The sequence below is a fragment of the Apteryx rowi genome, unplaced genomic scaffold, assembly GCF_003343035.1.
Source record: "Apteryx rowi isolate R43461 unplaced genomic scaffold, aptRow1 scaffold_419, whole genome shotgun sequence".
NCBI classification, from domain to species: Eukaryota; Metazoa; Chordata; class Aves; order Apterygiformes; family Apterygidae; genus Apteryx; species Apteryx rowi.
The window spans coordinates 492,195-511,410 of NW_020450661.1; the positions used below are offsets into that span (position 1 = coordinate 492,195).

Below are 19,216 nucleotides of genomic sequence, written 5' to 3' on the forward strand. Positions count from 1 at the left end.
GCGCCGCCGCGGTGCTTCCCCGCGCCGCCCGTGCAGAAACGGCTCAAACCGTGCTGCCCCGCGTTTTACCACTGGCGAGCCCGCGCAGCGCCCGCGCCCGCGCAGGCGTAGCGCCGCTCGGGGCCTTAATGCCGGTTAAAGTCAGCGCTCGCGGSTCTGAAAAACCGGGGTTTGTGCGTAGATGAGAATTCCGCTTTCAAAATGAACGGGTCCTTGCGAAAGGAAACTTTTTTTTTGGGGGGGGGGGGAGCCTGTGTGCTGCCTGACCTTGTATAGGTGGTGGAAGTGAAACAAAGGAGCACACATGGGAAAGGAGGGCTGAAACCYTCCCGGTTTGGGGCGCTCAAAAGAACAACAGGAATCACTTTTGCTGCCTGATGCCTGAGTTCTGAGGAGTGGCTGTAGAGATCCATGTGCCTCTGCAGTCTGCTGCTACTGAATCAGTCTGCTGCGGCACTTCCCCGCTCTCTGGGCCAAGCGGGTGGCAGTAGTCTGTAGCATAACAGATCCCTTATTTAGGGGAATCCAGTAGAAAAGCTTCCTGAACCCGGTTAATGTGACTGTGATTGCTGAAGACTTGTGTCTGTACGTGCGTTTATATCTTAAGCTGAGCACATACTCGTGTGGATTTGATTGAAAGACGCAGTGTTACTCTTTTAGGCAAGACATCTTTATATTTGTGACTTCCACAAAAACTTAATTCAGAGTGTGAGAAATAGAAGAAAGAGAAAAGGCAGTGATGATGATGGTGACTCACCAGTGCAAGACATCGACACTCCAGAGGTAGTTAAATAGTTGTTTGCTCATTGTTATGTTAAGCTTGTTCTTAACAACTACCAAGTCTGTGCTAATGCTGCTTTTCCACTGTTACAGCTTTCCTTATTTGGGGGGATGGGGAAAAGGGAGGACTTCTGACTCACTAAGTTCTTAGTATAACAAGAGCTGACTGAGTTTTATGGAGTATTTTCTGTATTAATTCTGCAGACTAGAATGAACAAGACTCTTAGCTTATGTTTAAGTGTTTGCTAGTTTTCTCAAAAAACTGTCACTTTCAAATTTTCCTTCTTGATGCTTCCTTTTCAAAGTTCTAGTAGAAGTGATGCTTTGCCACATAGTAGCAAAATCTGTCTTCTGCAGAATTTGACAATTTTAAGGGAATTACACATAGGACTTGGGATATAAATGCTTCACTGCTCCTGTCCTTCCAATCATTTCTTTCTGTGTGTGAAAACATGTTGCAGAATAGTTCTTGCAGTTACTCTGTTGCTCTAGTCTAACTTAAAGTTTAGTGAGGGTAGCTCTTTGGTATTTATCCTGTGTTCAGGGAAGAGACACTTGGTGTCAGACAGGAAAGGAGTGGAGGAGGATGGCCCTTTACCTGTTCGTGTTCTCCACTGGAGACCTCTGAAACATTATCACATATTATGAAAGTGAACTACAGCTTTTGAACCTTTTTTTATAGTGTAGTGAAAGAGAAAGCACCAGCTTTTTTAGAACCATGCCATGACCTAAAGCCCTTTTCCTATGTGCATACGGGATTTTCTGCTACCTCCTGGCTTAGCAGGTGCTCTTCGGTGTGATAATTTTGAGCAGAGGCTGATTCCTACCTGATTCCTCTAAGAGGGGTTTTTCAAGATGTTTCAGATATTGCTCATTGAGTGTTATTTTAATGGCATCCTCATAGCCAAAATCTGCAGATAAGAGCAACATAAGTGATAAAACTTTGTGCAAGAATCTCTGCCTGAAGGCGCACAGCTCCAGTTTGAAGACTCTGACTGAGAGGATCTTAGGGGATTGGGAATGATTTGATGCTAGCCTGTGTTTTTGTCTGTTAAATGTGTTGGATCACTTCTATGAAAGTTCTGTCTAAACCTAATGTGCCACGTGACTTAAGGTAGCTGCCTGGCACAGTGGGAACTGCCACTCTTCAGCAAGCCTGTTTTGCTTTCCAATACAAGAATTCTAAAATATGTCACAACTGATGAATATTTCTGGAACAGAAAAAGCAAGCTTTTTAGTGGTACTGCAGCAAGCAAGAAAACTGACTGGGAAGTGCATCTGAGGAGTTTCAGCTGGCTGTTTGGGTAATAGTAATATGTCCTTCCCATTGATTACTGTATGCTGTACATCACAGAATCACAGAATATCTGGAGTTCGAAGGGACCTCTGGAGATCATCTGATCAAAGCCCCCTGCTCAAGCAGGGTCAAGTAGAGCAGGTTACTCAGGGCCCTCTCCAGTTGGGTTTTAAATATCTCCAGGGATATCTCCAGGAGACTGCACAGCCTCTCTGGTAACTTGTTTCAGTGTTCACCACCCTTACAGTAAAAAGTGTTTTCTTATGTTTAGACAGGACTTCCTGTGTTTCAGTTTGTGCCCATTGCCTCTTGTCCTGTCCCTGGGGCACTGCTGGGAAGAATCTTGCCTCTTTACACCCTTCTATCAGATATTTATACACATTAATAAGTTCCTCCCTGAGCCTTCTCTTGTCCAGGATAAGCAGTTCTAGGCCTCTCAGCCTCTCCTTGTATGGAGATGCTCCAATCCCCTAGTCATCTTTGTGGCCCTGTGATGCCTGTAGTCTCTTGACCTTCTGTATTTTGGTTAACTATTCACTTTACTAAGGAGAAAAAAAAAAAAAAGTTTGAGGACCTTTAGGGCCCTCTAATCTTCTCCTAAATCTTGACCATCGCTAGCTGTTAGAAATGATGTCTACAGACAGGAAAGCTTCCGCAGTACTGCTAGCTTCTGGGACTTTGCAGAGAGCTGCTGCTACTCCTATGTGTGATTCTCTAGGCCATGGGTTCCCTTGGGAAGTGGAATTTCTGCAGTGTAAAATTTGGAATACCAAAGGATACCCATTCTCTATTGCATAAGGTGGTACGCACCWACTCTGGCCGGTTTACCAAGTACACAGTAGCACTGTTCTTAATCTATAGCTGAGGTTACTAAATGAATTCAGAGTGGAAGTGAATTCCATAATCAATCTTTAATGCTGTGATTTTGGAGAATACTACTGTAATTGCAAGTGATCTAGCAGAATTTCTCATCCAGCCTATTTTCTTAGCTTTTTTTTCCTACTTGGTCTTTTGATTAAGCTCTCTGTTGACATTGTCAAGGAAGGTGGGAGGGTAAGGTGCTGCTGGGAGAAGTGACTGTTGGTCAGAGTTTATGGGATTCAAAACTGAAGGAGTACTGGGTTAAGGTTGTGTATTTATATCCTTAAGAGAAGCTTGTGCAATTCTCTGAACTGTCAACTCACGCTGAAAAATAATTCTGGGCAACTATGCCTATGCACATAACTCCTACGTTGTGCTTATGTAGCAGCAATATGTTTGGAGACCAAGAGCAGCTGTTTTCTTCTCACACCTCAAGCCAAAAAAACTTTGTACTCTAGACTTTTTCTTGGTTCTAATGCATGCTGTCTTATGGTGCAGCTATGCTGTATTTTTATGCAACTTCTGTAAAATATGATGGCTGAAATCACAATACAGTATAAGGGTTTCCTGTGAACCACCTCTTCATAGATACAGTATGAGAGTTGTTATGGGGCTTCGTTTGATCATATTCAAACTGGGGAACAAACAAAAACCCAGAACTGATTAAAGTACAGTAATGAGTTCCAAATATTGTCGCTGTAAAAGGGAAGAAAGGCCATGCTGGGTAAAATAGTCTTAAACTGAACTGGGGTGTTTTGCTTGCTTCTTGGAGGTGTGGGGTGGAGGTTGTTTTCTCAAAATGAAATCTATTGAGCTGACAGTTTACATTTGTGCATCTACTTTGTAAGATTCCCATATGTTCTTGAGAGGCAAGCTATTAACAAATGAATTCTGATGAGTTAAATTAGATGACTTTCTTTCTCTTCCCCCATGTTTTCTAGGTTGATTTATATCAGTTACAAGTAAACACACTTCGAAGGTACAAAAGACACTTCAAGCTACAGACCAGACCAGGACTTAACAAAGCACAGCTTGTTGAAGTACGTATGAGTGTTTGTTCCATAACAGAAAATGCAACTTGCTATGGCATGTGGTTTTCCGTATAGTGTGATCCTTGCATGAAGAGCATATGTAATCTGGATTTTATGAGAACAGAAGGGAACTGCTTATCTAGCTTCCTTCATTGGTCACCACTCCTCAGCCAAATAAATCAAAAGTAAAAGTTCTTTCCAGAGGAGGGACTCTTAACTTCCAAAAGGAGTGTGTACTGCTTAAAAACAAAAAGTGTGGAGTTGAAACAGTATGATGAGTTGTTGCATGTCTCTGAATATCATAAAAATGTGGATGTGTCTGCACATCAGTCATGTTTTCACCCTAGGTGTTCTACTGAAAATAATTAGAAACCRTGAGGTAGCAGTGAAATTCTAGTAGGACAGAGACTTGACTTTAACAGCTAGTTAATACAAACATAGATCTTTCTGTATAGAAAGTATGGAAAAATCTGAAACAGATTTCTCTATTACACTTGTATTTAACTGATAAAACTGAATGCAGTCATCAGAAAATGGAACTTCATGAAATGAGGATTTTTTTTCATATCAATATTTTTAAAAGTAATGAAGCACTTTCTTTACTGTGTGTGAGTGCAGTTTTTAAGGGATCCTTCCACACTGTGCAGGTGCATTTTACAGAATACTGATATAAATACATGGAAGAAGTGGTGGTTCTCCCTTAAAATTATAGCTAGATTTCCCTGTTTTCAGTTTTGGGTAGCGATACACTCAATTGTACTTCTGTGACTTCTGTGCAGACATTTTGTTGGTCTCTCCACTAATCAGTGTGGATTAAAGCCAAGGTTCTTAAATGTGTGAGCGACCTCAAGGCTGAGCTGTAAAACAGCAGTGTACTGCCAGTGCTTTTGCTGCAACAAGTAAGAATTTAAAATCAGTCTTCTGTGAGTTGAAGTGTGACCAGTTCTTAATTTAACAGAACTGTGATCTGAAAGAGCACAAGAGGCTTGTTTTGTAAAAATGGACATTCCCAAGGGTCTGCTTCAGGTACATCTCATACAATGCATGCACTGGTTTATGCTYCTTGATGTAAATAGGTTAAGAGGCAAATCGTTTTCTGTCATGTGCTTTGACTAACCCATGGGTTTTTGTGAGCTATAGCAGCAGAGCTTTCTTAGTTACACAGTGCATGTGGTCCCTTGTAACCTGTCCTTATGCAAAGCAGACACTCCTCTACCTGTTGGTACACTGAGTCAGTGCACTGACTGAGAGAAGGGCTCTCTCAAACTGTTTTTAGATAGATGTGAATTTTTTTGATTTTTGGGTTTAGAAGGCCTTCTAACTTCCTAATTTTGCTAAACGTTTATACTCTATGGGAGTTAAATGAGTAGTCTCATTTCCTTACTTCCTTCTGCTAATATTAATCTACCAAAGAATTCTGCTTTCTTAAAGTTGACCGTTCTGAAACTTCCAGAATCACAAAAGTGACTCAAGAACTGTTTAGAGACTGTCAGATTTTAGTTGATACATCACATGGATTTTTTTTTATTATTATTGACAGCTCTTGTTTGAAAGGCTAGATGTTTGATAATCATTCTTGAAGATTCTTGCATAGAGTCATAACTGGTTACTAAACATGCACACAGATCCCTCAAACTGAGTAATGAGCAGTAGCCTCTCATTTCTATACTGTAGTTCTGTTCATATTCTCTAGTGGTTACKTGTTTTATATTTGAGCTTTGCCTACACATATGTAATGACACTCCTACCTTTGCTTTGAAAGCTAAACTTCTCTGAGAATTTCCAGAGTTGTTTAGTTGGGAAATTATGGTACAATTGGGTATATTTGGCTCATAGGGTCAATAAAAAGGTTCCTGTCCTAGCTTTTGTATGACAATTAAAAATTATTGGAAGGAGATACCATATGTTTGTGTTTGTGTTTTTTTTTTAACTGCCTGATGAACCTTTTAAACTTCCTTTAATGTAGTTGATTTAAATTCGAATCTTCAGTTTCCTCATATAAAAGTGGTTATTTCATTTCCTTGCTTTCTTCCTTTATAGATAATTGGCTGCCATTTTAGGACAATTCCAGTGAATGAAAAGGACACCTTAACATATTTCATCTACTCGGTGAAGAATGACAAGAACAAACCAGATCTAAAGATGGATAGTGGGGTTCATTAGACAGAAAAGGTTGGGACTGAGACTCGGGCTCCAAATCAAGACTGAGAGCTTTTGTTGATATGCAAAAGCTTTCTTTGTAACTTTTTCTCCCAGAGAACTTGTCTCTTTTATTTTTCATAATCTTGATGATTTATTTGAAAACCACCTCTCCTGAAATAATTTCCTCAGCAAAAGTATTTTAAATAAATATCACTGATATTGTTGCTCAACTGGGTGTGTCTGTAACTTATTTAGTGAGTTACTTGTAACTAATAGTTAAGCTTTGACTACTTATGTAATGATGTTAAAATATTTTTCAATTAAAGTGTGCCAAGGATACATTTATGAATGTACTTAGTCTCATGATGCAATACTGTTTTAAAAAGAAAAAAGAAGCTGTAGCAGAATTAACAATAGATTCCCTCCTCCCCAAGGTAAAAGGCTGTAAGTGGCAGTTCCACTTGTTAGCTGAGCAGAAATGGCTGAATAATGTTTTCTTTTTCCTCTTTGGAAGCAAGAATTGATGGGAGCTTCTCCGATTTGTTTGTTCATCTTGTTGGGATCTGTGCTTCCAAGCATTGAGGCCTTTGTGCTCCTATATTTAAAAAGAAAAAATTGCAGCTCTTGAATTTCAAAGATATAAATACGGGTTAAAAGTAGTATACTGCACGGAGAGATCCTTCCACTTGGGAAGAAATACTGTAACTGCTGACTTTCTTCCATTTATCTACATTGGCTGTTGCTAAGAACTTAATGGAGAATGAAAGATGGAGCTGATGCTTGTTTGATATGGTTTCCTGTAGTATTTTTTGTTCATTGCATGTATTAACTCAGTCCTGTTGAAGATGTTACCGTDTGTTACTTTTTTTTTTTTTTAAGGAGTTAAATACTCTTGCTTCTAGTTGAGTATCTTAGTGAAGTCTGCAGTGCTGAAAAGGGTATCATATCTGATTTCTTCTATTTTCACTGATAACTGTTTTTCTGTCTAAATGTGTGGTGTATGAAATCTGATTCTTGGATTGTTCTTTTTCCCCGCTTTGTTTTAAGCTGTGCGCATAGGTTGACAGGGAGAAAAGACTTCTCATCTCAAAGCAGAAAAGGACACAGCTTCAGCTTGTTCAGTTAGTGTATGTTACAGCTCCTAGTCTTATCTGAAGATGTTTAAGAAGTCTTTTCTTAATCTGGGAAAACTAGGAAAGCAGTATTTTTATAATCTAATCTGCTAGATGTTAATGTTGTAACTTTTTGAAAACTACTTTGAGATCACTAAAACTGAGATGATGTCCTATTTTGCTTTTTTTGACCCATTGCATACTTGCTCAGGACTGAATGATGATAAACCCTAAACTCAAGCTGGCTGCTTTCCCAGTAGCTATCAGTGGCCTAATTTCTTTCACTTGCAGTGTCTCATATATTTCCACATTAAAGTTCTGTGCTGTTGGCCTAAGTTCAGGCTAGTTAATGATACCTAGCTAGTGGTAGCTAAAATTGATATTCCGTTGATAAGGAAATGTTTCAGTATCAGTTTCACTGTAGTGACTGTAAAGTAGTCTGAAGATGACAAACTGAATTTGTGCAAAGAATATATAGGAAAGTACTAGTTAGAGAAACAGCCAGGGAACCTGGCAGTGAATAGGATGTCCAAAAGATAAAGGTTTTTTTCTCCAGCGCAGAATGCATGACAGGGATGAGTGCTCTCATGTGGGCTTGGCAGGACCTGTAGAAGCTTTCTTGGGGGGGGAAAAGAAACAAAAGCAAAAGCTTCTACAAGAAATAAGTCTTAAAATAGCAGCCTCAGTGACCCTATCCTGCATGTGAAAACTGGCAAAACTTTTCTCCTGTGGATTATGGATTTCCCCTAGTCAGTAGTGATAGAAGGGAAGTACTTGAAAACTGCCTGCTAGCTTTACTACCCAGTTGTGCCTCTGCCTTAAAATTTTTGCTACTGCCACTCCGGAAAGCCATGAATGACAGAGGCATACACAGTGTGAGTCATGTAGAAACTAGATGGCAGGACCAACAAAAGCTATATGCCCATATTACTGCTAGAAGCTTAGAGGGGACTTTCCACAAGAGCGGATACCATATGTTTTCTTAGAGCTCTGACTTTGGATATTTTGACTGTTGGTTGCCAGATTTCCACCCCCCAGCCTGCCAGCTGATTATTTGGTAGGAAGCCTGAATGACTCGGGAATAATTACACAAACCAGGCTTAAAGCCCAGAGACACAACCTGTTTGTCTAACAGACAGTAGCCAAAAAATTACTTGGTAATGATAGTACACACAGATTTACTTGAAACATTTATTATTAGTTATGTATAATCAAAACAAAAGCCATTATCCAACCTTCATTTGCCAAAAGATGAAGAGCACAGTCGTTGTGATATTTCATGCTCTTTGTGAAGTAAAACTCTGGTAAATTGGTGGTAGCAGTTTTCATGGGGTAAGGTTATAAGATTATTAGAGGCATGGTACTTTGCTTTGAGGAAGAAAGACTAAAAAAAGTTGCATCAATATTACATGTTTTCCATGTGACTGACTTGATAGCTAAAGAGTTTCTGTATATTAGGCAATAAGGTAGCTTGCTACCTCTAAGTCTGGCTTGTTCAAGTGGCTTTTATTAAACTTGTGTACATAAACTATTGGCTATTTTCCTTGTATTGTAATCAGTATTAGCAAATGTTGAGAGGTAACTGTACATCTACAGGCTAGACCATAATAATTCTTAAACATTAACATGATTTTTTTAATATTTTTAGTTACCTCCTTGTCTTCTCATTGCTAGCTACCTCACTACAAGGCTACCCTAAGCACAAAGCCAGCATTTTAATTTAATTCTGAGGTACTGTATTTCAAACAAAACTTGATCCAAAAGCTGCTTAAGTGAGGGTTTTTTATGTTGCCTTAACAGACTTTGCATCAGTCCTATCCTCTTCAGATGCCTTTCTGCATGTATGTGCTCTAGCAGCTCTTCTGATAGAAGTGCAATGTTAAGTTTAAACATTTTAACTAAGGTTTTATACATTTCATTGTTACACAGGTGACCAGTTAGACATAATTATAACCTGAGTATGCTTTAGTTGCTATTAATGTGAGCTTTGACAATTTTTCCAGTGGAATTTTCAAAATACAAGTGGTGTAAGTTTGTTTTTTTTTTTTTTTTCTTTTTTTTTTTTTTTCTTCCTTAAAGATGCTTAAATAGAACATGGCAACCTATCTATAGAAGTGCCAGGTATTGAGTCGCTTCAGCTTAAAACAACATTAACTGTGTGACAACAATAAAGCAATAGGAAGCTGCATTACAGAAGATTGCTACAAGGAGTCACATTCTTAACCACATTAAATATAAAGCTTGAAGTTCCTATATCAAAACTAGTTGGCAATGTTGTCCTTCTTTAAAAAGAGATAGGCTTTTTGCTGGGAGAAGCATATTAGGACAATGATGAGCCTTGTACCAAGTTTCAAAGTATTATGGAAATTAAGGCAGCTACCAAGTTTGAAAGGAAAACTTTACTGCTTACATCTTTAAGATTCCAAAAAGATATAGAAAAGAAATTTTCATACAATGTAAGAAGAGGCACTCTATTGTGGTTAGAAAGAAAGGGTTTGTTATTGTTGTTTCTTTTTTTTTCTTTTCTTTTTCTTTTTTTCTTTTAAAGCACTGTTGGGGAATTGTAGACTGATGTGCCTGTTGTCTTCACTGATAGGCTTGATGTCAGTCACTGACTGTTGCAGGGGATCACAAAAGATATCTTTGGTCCGAAGAAAATATCTCTGAAAGACATTACCAGATATTTAAATAATTAGGTTATTGCTTTATTGGAGCTTTAACAAGGAAAGCGTTTCCAATTGGGGATTTTTTGGGGGGTAGGGGGAGTGTTTTGTTTTTTTTGGTGGGGTGTATATGGGATTATTATGTTTGCAGGATGTTCTTTCAGTAGTGCAAATGCAACTCCTGGTCTGTATGAAGATGCTGTATATCCCTTTGCTTTGGAAGTGGTAGCAAACTTTCATTGACTGACTAGTGTGCCAGGACCTTACCTCTGGTATTTTTGCTTTGAGAAGGTTAACTTACCAAATATGTGATATTACAAAAAATAAAGAACTCAGGCATGTGCACACATACTGTTTAATGCAATTTGTCTTGAGAGCAGACCTACAAGTAGGTCCACTGTGCCTTGAGATGGATKAAGGTAGGCTTCTTGTATATCTTATCAAAATAAGAGGTTTTCAATGACTGTTTAAAGCTCAGAGACTGAAGCCGGTGGTCAAAGTGTGCCTCAAGGTGAGGTCACCATATGTAGCTTGGGGGGGGAAATGAAATAGGAAAAATGTATTTAAACCTTGTTTTCAGTTTAAATGTGGTTTGCCAGAAGAGTAGTCAAAAAGAATTTTTATCTTTAGAATTCATTCCTGCTTGGTTCAAATCCAGTGTCCTGACCTATTAATCCTTTGAGTACTGAAAAGTTACCTTTTATATTTTAGGGGAGTTGAGAAGCTTGGGTGGTAAGAGGGGTATTAATGTTTCATGGCCACTATCACTTGCTGGCATTATATAGGTAAGCAAAAATGACTTCTTTTACTTTTGAAGCGTTGATGATTTGATCTAAATTTCCTGAAGAAAATATTTGGCTGAAAAGGTGAACGAGATGATACCTCTTCATGTATTTAATTATTTCAAGCCAATAAATCACAGGCTGGTGGTGTTTGTTAACTCAACATTAAATTTGTTGAAATGTACATTCTTTTTCTAAAACAACAAAACCCACATTCCATCAAAATTTCTCTGTTCTGCTCCGTCAGCACAGTGTCAGCAAGCCAGGCAAGTGTCAGTGGTTCCTGGACTAAGTCTTCCCTCCCTTGCAGGCATTTGTGGACTTATTTCTCTTTCCCCTCCCTTCTGCCCACACCACTTATTTTCCTACCTAAAGCGGTTGTCTTCACAGAATTGTTTATTCAACTGGTATATCTGTGTATGCCTTAGAATAGCAACATAGCTGCTTATTGTGTATCAGAAATCTAAAGACTGTGTTGATGGTCCTGAAAACATCTTCATTGCAAAGTGCTGTTGATAAGGAATTATCATTGTTCTAACATTTGTTGTAGATCAGTTATTGGCAGAAGAGTTAAAAGTTGAGTGATCTGAATATTAAATTTTCCTATAATAGGACATGCAGGTTTCAAGTATGCTAAGCAAATCCTAGGTGAGCCACTGAAAAACAAAAATTTTAAAACTGGCTATATCTTGATATAATTTCAAACCTCCTGGTGCATTTCTTTAAAATGGTAGCTCATTTCTCAGGTGGTAGCTGCAAAGTAATGGAAATACAATGAATGGTTATACAGAACTTATTTTGTATAAGCGTGAAAAGGAAAATAGTCTTACTTTGGACAACAGAGTAATTCACTAAAGTTGCAGTAACAGATGATTTTGCAGCCCTTCCCTTCCCAAAAGTGATCTTGCAGACTTTGATCAATTTGTCGCAGATCAGCCACACCTTCGGGGATGCTGTGACAGTTGTGGTCTCTTAGGGCCCTCTTGTAACAGGAGAGATGAGGGGAAGGCACAGCGTGGGTACCCAGCAGCATGCTCAGCAGCAACAGAGCTGAGACCATCTTCATTTTTGCAAAGCTTCCTGTTATAGTAGTGCTAAAGAGAAATGAGGTATGTGAAACAGGTGTAGCTGTTGAACAGATCAGTTTTCCTGATTTATGTTCAGGCTTGCCTTCTTTCCTGTGAACTTCTGGAGGTTTGAGTCTCTATGCTGGAGAGTGTTTCCTCCTAGGTGGTAAACATTGCCATGGAATTGATATTCATTGCTTTCTATACAACCTGTTCCTTTTGGGGGGAATTGAGGCTTCTGTTGCTGGCAATTTTGTTGTTTCTTTGGCCTCTCACCTTGAGAAAATTGCTTTGAGCTAGACGTGTTCTCCCAGTGGTGTAAATGAATGTATTAAATGCTACCAAAGCAGGGGAAATGTTCAGGTGTATTTCATTGCCTTCCTGGTGATTTTGGTTCTTTGAGAGCTGTTGAAACAAGAGTGGCTTGCATAAAAATTAGTAATATCTTTCCCCTTAAAGCTTATGAAAAACCGTCTGTTGCTTGAACCTGTCGTGACTGACTGACTGCTCAAAAMACATGAAGTGTTAAATACAACAAAGGAAGCTGAAGCTCTCAGTGGTGCTTTGAGGTGTTGCTGTCCTGGACTGCAGTCTTGGTGATTTTCACACTGCAGGCTGTAATGTGCTAGAGTTGTTGAGGACATCTCAATCTTCTTTTGGTCCTGAAAACTACTTAGCTGAGTTATGCTACAAGAGGTCATTGTGGTATAATTGACACCACCTTTTAAAAGACAGCGTAAACTACTCCTTGCAAAACTCTGCTTTCCATCATCTGAGCGAGCTTCTTTAACATTAGCTGTGCTATTCTGTGCTGCTTTTGCACAGAGACTGTGCCACAAAGCTTTGGGTAAGACCCTTGAACTTGCGTTCACTTTCAAATTAGTCCTGCATTTTGAACAATGTTTCAACCTAGATCTTATTGGTATTAGAAGGAGGGAGATTGGTTTGTTTGTTTGTTTTGTTTCTTACCTTTCCTCATGCTTGAACAGAGAGGGCTTTAGCTTTCTGAATGTAAATAGCAGTTCTACTCTGAAAACTAATCCAGAGCGATGGTCAACTCTGTTCAACAGCTCTCTCTGTGTATATTCCTAAGTGTGTTTTACTGCCAAGGAAAGAGAAGAGCAAAATTGCTGCTCTTCATCCTGTTGGCACTATGGAGTTGATCCAGCATTATGGGCTGGTTCCTGGTCTTTCCTATGAGGCTGCAGAATAGACAACTCTAGACTAACCTGAAAATAACCAGGAATAAAGCAATGTCCAATCAAAGACTGTCAGATACCAAGTTTAGACAGTAGGGCTGCTATCTAGAACAAAAAACTCAAGCATCCTTGATATAGAAGTCACTATGATGGTATACAGAGTCTCACTTGCGTTATTTTGTAAAACTCTTGAGGTAACCCTTGAAAAACAAACAAGAAGCTATTAAATGTATGACTTTACTGTATTCTGTAGTAATTTTTTCCCTGGGTAGTTACATCACCAGCATACCTGTCTTGCTGATCTTCTCCTCCTTCAGCCAATGAAGGAAAAACCAGAGATTATAACTAAGGGAACCTGGAAATTTGGATTCATATAATGGATAAAATACTACACCTGGATGCGTTTTGATTATATTTTCATAAGTTCTTGCGCAGACTTGTGTTTTTGAACACTGGTAGCCAAGTAAAATATTAAAGTGTCTAATGTATTAAGGAATATGACTAAAATGAAAATAAGCTCTTGTCTTTTCTAACTCCTGTCATAGAAGCAAAATTCATTGAATGATTTCTTTCAGTTTCCGTGAACTTCTGTGTGAGCTTTTGAGTAGGAGAGTCCTATAAACTACTACTACTAATGGGGCCTTGGGGATCTATTTTTTAATTACCTTAGAGTGCAGTATTAAATAACATACTGTCTTTATTAGTTTTAGACCTCAAAACTACTTCTCAAATAAAGTAAACATTGTTCTAACTTTGCCTGATGTTATTTTTTAGACTYAAGTAAAGGATCTGTATTATAATAATGGTTTTATTTTGTAGGATTGTAAACACTGCACAGTTATGAGGCTTCTGCTCCAAAAAGTCTAATGCCCAAAGAGAACAGGTTTATATATGCTATACCTTGATGAATGCCAATGCCAAGCATATTTTTCTATTCAGATAATTGAACTTAATTATTTAATATTTTGTGGAAGAAGAATTCCATGAAAGTGAAATTTATGAAGCAGGGTTTTTGTGCCTTTGCAAGATGAGGTATTCATGATATCTTGCTCTTGTGTATATTTGGTATTCCTAGTAATTTGGATGAGCTTTCCCCAGTTGGAGTTAGTTGGGATACTGATATGAATCTGTTGCCATCTGCCTATTTTCTCTGTGTGATCACAGGAACATGTTCTGTCGTGAAAATGGTCAGATTTTATCTGCAGACTGTCAAATTTGCAGGATGACAAAATCATGATCTACAGTTTAAAGTAATTCACTGTTTGCCTTGGAATGTAACAGGGTATTAGTACAGTACATCATCAAGAGGTTTGGCATGGATAATGGACAACATCAGCATTAACAAAGCAAGGTCCTGTGCTGGTGAGCTATGGACAGATACCTGTACTAACAGGTCAGTTACTTGTTCCTTATTTCTGGTATTCAGAAAATTGTGTATTGTTTTGTTTCTACTTAAATATTTCCTTTGTTTTTTTGCAGATATTAACTTAAAGGAAACTTTCAGTCAAAGACCTTTTCAAAAAGTTATTCCTCTACTGTAAGAAAATGATGCCTATTTGCAGATGAAAGATTCCCAGAGAACTGAAGAGTTTTATTAACTGCCTGCACAGGATCAATGTTCATAAACTCAGCAGACCTTCCAGACACAGCATGCTGCTTCTGACAAACTACTATGATTTTTTTTTTTTCCTGAATATGGCTTCACAGATGATGGACCATTACGGAATGCATAGGTAAATAACAGAGCTAGTAAGTGCGTGTTTATTTTAAAATGTATGTAACAGACATCATCTGCTTTCACATAACACAGAAAAACTTTCTTGTGGAGCAAACCAGAGAAATTTGATGAAAAAAAATCACCAAGGTGACTCAAAGAATCATTGCCAGCAAATACAGTCTGATATTTGTTTATTTTTTTAACTTTCTGAAGAGCTAACAATCTAGCCTAACCAGGCTGCTTTATCAAGATTATGCTATTTCAAATTCTAACAGGAATAAAGCCATCTAAAAATATTTAAAATGAACTCCCAGCATTTGCATAAGTCTTATTTGATGAATTACTTCATTGGTTACTTTGACATGGTGTAAGTGAAGTTCTGAGAACAAGTTCAGCTAGGAAAACTAGTGCTTTGAAACCAGAGTTTTGCCTGAAGGAAAACAGGTAGTTTTGGAATATGTCCTGCTGTGTCAGCAATCATTGCCATCCCTGTTCATTCAGCTGAGCGTTTTTGAATTGTCCCATCAGGCAATTTGGCACCATATAGTCTTTGGATTTGCTAGATGCAAAGGGAGTTCTGAAAAGGACCAAAAAGAAAACAGAAAAACCCAAGTTTCAGCCTCCATGGTCAAGAACTACAGGGCAGCATACGTTTCTTGAGTATGGTAATGCGCTTTAGAGGTCAAATGATATCAGTAGGAGCTCAGGTGTTAGAAGCCAGATACAGAAATAGGGAAACAAGTGAGAAATGACAGTGTGTATTTTGGCATCTCTAGAGATTCTGCTTATTTGGGGAGGAAAATATAAATGTTTACAACTCAGTTTATCAATCATTAAAGATAGAATTTAGTGTTATTAAGCAATCTGTGTATTTCCAGTTGTCTGAGCTTGAAAACAAAGAATACTTTGCTCTAATTGATATCCTTTTAGTGTATGACCTTTTTCAATCAGTTCAGTGGCAAGTGCTGCATAAATAAGCTGGCTAATTACACTTAGAGGTGAAGCAAACTTCATATATTTTTGTTTTCTTAATGTGCATTGAGCTAAAAATACCTATTCAACATAGAATGCTTATCATTTATTATTCATTTGTCAAGCCTCCATTTCAGGAACACCTGTAGAAAGCTGAGCCAAACACTTAAATATTTAGATGTGTTAGTGCATTATAGTTAGGTCTGTTAATGTATTCATAAGGAATGATTACACAAGAGCTGTATAACTGTGATATTATGAAGAAGGCTTTTTCTATTTAAAAAAAAATCCTTCAGATCTGTTTTGCTTGAGCAGTTGGTGCATTGTAAGGACAGCAGCTATTCCACTGAGGATGAATGCAGTGAAYTACTGCTTTGTAATTACCATCAACACTATGATTCTTTCCAGGATTTGGGTTCTCATTAAAACCCATTTAGTTTTCTTAAAGACGGCAATTCGTTGTGAACACACCTCTCCCCCACATTCACCAATTTCGCACTAATGTTGAGCACAGGAAAGTAATACAGTATGTTTAATGACTTCGTATTAACAACTGTAACATCCAACTTTGTGAAGAAGAGTGAGACAGTGAAAGACTTATCTTTAGCTAGATTGTATCCATGCGTCTGTCTTGTATGACATCTTCTGCCTACAATGCATCTGCTTCTCCCAAATATTCTCCTGCATGTTCCCATATATATTGCTAATTCTATATCCTGTAACTAGCATCAGAGGAACAAGTGCACAAGGATAATTTCAGGAGCAAGACATACCTTTCTCTTCTGCTTCGCTCCCTTTCACTTTCTTGGCAGCTGTATCTTTTTAGAGGTACCCGGGGAGAGCTARGGCTAGAGGAGATGAGAAGAGGGAGGGCTGAGGGGAGATGCTGCACAAACACTCCTTTGTTTGCCCTGACTTCTGCCTGTGACTGACACGCTCTCTCCTCCAGCAAGGGRCCGGAGGATGGGCTGCAAGAACTGCCCCTTTCAGTCACTGCCAACCTAGACAAGACAAAAATATGAACTGATCCTTTCTAGCAGGAAACGGTGAGTCCACCCAGGAATCATGAGAAGGTGTCTCATCAGAGTAAAGCATAAAACCCAGAAAGGGGGGGGAAAGAAAACACCCCTGTGGAATAACTTTTTGCTGTGGACTGGAGAACAGACTTGGGGGGGACAGCAGCAAGGAGTCAGGCTACCAGAAGGATGTAGTTGTTGGACAGATGCATTATTTTGCATTGAGCAGGAAGAACAGACTTAACCAACAACCTCATGCAATAGTTTAATTCCCGATTTCGGGCTTCTATTTCATTTTTTTGGAACCTGAAATAATCAAGAAAAAGTAATTATTTAACCAGACTTCTAGTACAATATACTATACTAAGCCATGTATTAAGTTCATTACTGACAAAAGATTTAATCAAAAGGTAAAACAGTATGTTAAGCAGTATTTCAAAGTCAGTTATTTTAGATTAGTGTAGCTAATCAAATAYTCTGGTATCCAAAAATACCTAATCTGAGGTGCTTAAATGGAACCGAATTATGTATTAATGAGAAGATAGTTTTGGAGGGAAAGCATGGGACTTCAGATCAATGTCCCTACCTTACTGTTCTAACTTGGCTCTGGCTCTATTATGGCCATCCTGGGTCTGTTTTGTTTCTTCATCAGATCCAGACAATGACTTTTGCTCTCAGCTCTCTGGTAAATAAAAGATAAATAATAATCTTCAAGGTGGTTAGAAGGAAATGCTGTGGATAAGGAAGTATGATTACACCTTAGCTGCTGAGCTGTAATCTTTACATTTTCTAGTCTCTGACTGTTCCTTTGTAAGTGTTAGATTTTTTCCCCATCTGTTGGGCTGCTCCCTAGTACAGAGATTTGTTAGGAGCACAAAAAGGTACCTCTGCTCAGCTGCCTCAATTCACAGTTTGATGTCTTTGTGCTTACCTGCTTTGATTATTGTTTAGACCAATATACCAGAGGTGAGCTAAGGCCTCTGCAAGGTGTGTATCTCATATTCTGCTGCCTCAGTTAGGAAAGTAGAGAAGTGGCACAAATACTTGGGAGTAAGCCTCTTTAAACCTGGATGCTCCTATTCATGGTGGTCACATGCAGCAGACTTTTCCACCTCTCTGCCGGAGGTGGGTGGCTGGGACAGCAGAGAGCAGGATATATGATTACGCCTCAGCCTCTAGCTCAGCTGTGCAGTATGTTCTTCACTGCTGCCCTTATAGGAATGGCAACTTAAAGGGGAGGGAGAAGGTAGCTGTGGGCAGTTACTGTCAGAAGGAGACATTTTTGCCTTTTCAGGGTGACAAAATGCCTTGCACTGGCTTTGCTTTTCTACAGAATTTTTTTTTCTGATGTGGATCCTAGCCATGATGATCTGGGCTTTAAACAAGATTAGTGTAATGCTTCAGTGAGTACAGACTGTTCCAGGGCAGCGCACTGTAATGCTGTAAGGAGTTATGAGCCTGATGCTGATGTAAGTCAGCAGGACACTGGATATTTGCAGGGATAAAACTCCAGTGAGGCAATAAGAGCATATTGTGCTGGTGCTCTGAATTTGGATGCCTTTTTATTTGTCTGCAAATAAGTTTTGGTACAAGTACTTTGAAGTTGGTTTGAAAATAGACTGTCACAGGTGTGACCACAAGGTGGGCAAGAGAGGGTCGGATACCAGCAGAGAGTGACATTTAAGGTTCATAAGGGGTTAAACAGGATAGGTTTAATGAAGGACTTGCACTACAAACTGCGCGGGGAGCCCCAGGAACCGCAAGGAGGGGTTGCTGGCGGGAGGCTGCTGGAGGCCCAGGTTGGACGCCTGGGTGGGACTCGACTTTTTGTTCATAAAGGCCCCTTAAATCTACTAGAACTATTTCCTTATCTCAGCTGTGCTAACCTTGAGTAGCTACTGCCCGGGAAGCAGCTAGACATTGCTGACACAACGGAATATGCCTGGCCCTGATGGGAGCTTGGTCAGTGTGTAGTTTCACGCGCTGGGGCTGCTACCATGTACTCTGCCAGGCACTGACTCCTTGACAGGTCTTCCACAGGTCTTCCCACTACAACAGGATATAATAAAAATGTCCTAGGAGTATTTTCCCTGAGATTCTCCTTTCYGCTCCTCCAGTTTCAGTTCTCTTGTGTTTTCCAGGGAGGATCTGTGCTTCTAGAACAGACTTTGTCTGCTGGGAGAGACCTGTTGGGACAGCAGCGCAGCAGTTTGAGGGGCTGTGACAGCTTTGCTTATAAAGTGTGTGGAGGGGGGTGGGAGGGGATATTAAGAAAATATCCTGCTGCATTTTGAGAAAAGACCAGTTCTAACAAAGCTATTGTTTTGCCAGTGTGTTTGTTTTTGTTTTTTTCCTTTTTTTTTTTTTTTTTCATAGCTCCATGTATGAAGTTTCCAGTCAATGAAAACACTTCAGGAGCAGGAAATTCTCCCTCATGATGCTTCCTCAGAATAGAGACTGGGAGGCAAATTAGGCTTTGGAGGAAGCAAAAGTTTTAGGAAACTTTGAGGGCAGAATGCAACCAAAGCCTAGGGGGGAGAAGGCTACTGTAGAAACAACTCTTTCAAGTGTGGCAAA

At 39.2% G+C, this 19,216-nt stretch overlaps 2 protein-coding genes and 1 long non-coding RNA gene across 3 annotated transcripts; 2 read left to right on the forward strand and 1 right to left on the reverse strand.

Moving 5' to 3' along the window:
• The first annotated feature begins 128 nt into the window (after positions 1-128).
• On the forward strand, positions 129-6,341 carry SAP30 (Sin3A associated protein 30). Its single transcript, XM_026075987.1, has 4 exons — positions 129-140; positions 661-783; positions 3,880-3,978; positions 6,010-6,341. Exons 1-4 carry the CDS (start codon positions 129-131, stop codon positions 6,130-6,132), a joined length of 357 nt encoding a protein of 118 aa, XP_025931772.1. The 3' UTR covers positions 6,133-6,341.
• A 91-nt stretch (positions 6,342-6,432) lies between these two features.
• On the reverse strand, positions 6,433-11,856 carry SCRG1 (stimulator of chondrogenesis 1). Its single transcript, XM_026075988.1, has 2 exons — positions 11,499-11,856; positions 6,433-9,886 (listed from the first exon to the last, which is right to left on the reverse strand). The coding sequence occupies exons 1-2, from the start codon at positions 11,732-11,734 to the stop codon at positions 9,832-9,834; spliced, it is 291 nt and encodes a 96-aa protein (XP_025931773.1). The 5' UTR covers positions 11,735-11,856; the 3' UTR covers positions 6,433-9,831.
• A 2,081-nt stretch (positions 11,857-13,937) lies between these two features.
• LOC112971001 lies at positions 13,938-18,876 on the forward strand. The gene is made up of 4 exons (XR_003255222.1): positions 13,938-14,327; positions 14,414-14,667; positions 16,573-16,669; positions 18,781-18,876. It is a non-coding gene; the product is annotated as an uncharacterized LOC112971001 (long non-coding RNA).
• Positions 18,877-19,216: the final 340 nt, after the last annotated feature.

Bases quoted from the DNA above. Each gene is read 5' to 3' on its own strand.
- SCRG1 (XM_026075988.1), bottom strand. From the start codon at position 11,734: ATGAAGATGGTCTCAGCTCTGTTGCTGCTGAGCATGCTGCTGGGTACC. The intron at 9,887-11,498 runs GTAAGACTATTT...AATGTCTTTCAG, and splicing joins GAATTACTCTGTTGTCCAAA to AGATATTTTCTTCGGACCAA.
- SAP30 (XM_026075987.1), top strand. The intron at 784-3,879 runs GTAGTTAAATAG...CATGTTTTCTAG, and splicing joins AAGACATCGACACTCCAGAG to GTTGATTTATATCAGTTACA. The intron at 3,979-6,009 runs GTACGTATGAGT...CTTCCTTTATAG, and splicing joins ACAAAGCACAGCTTGTTGAA to ATAATTGGCTGCCATTTTAG.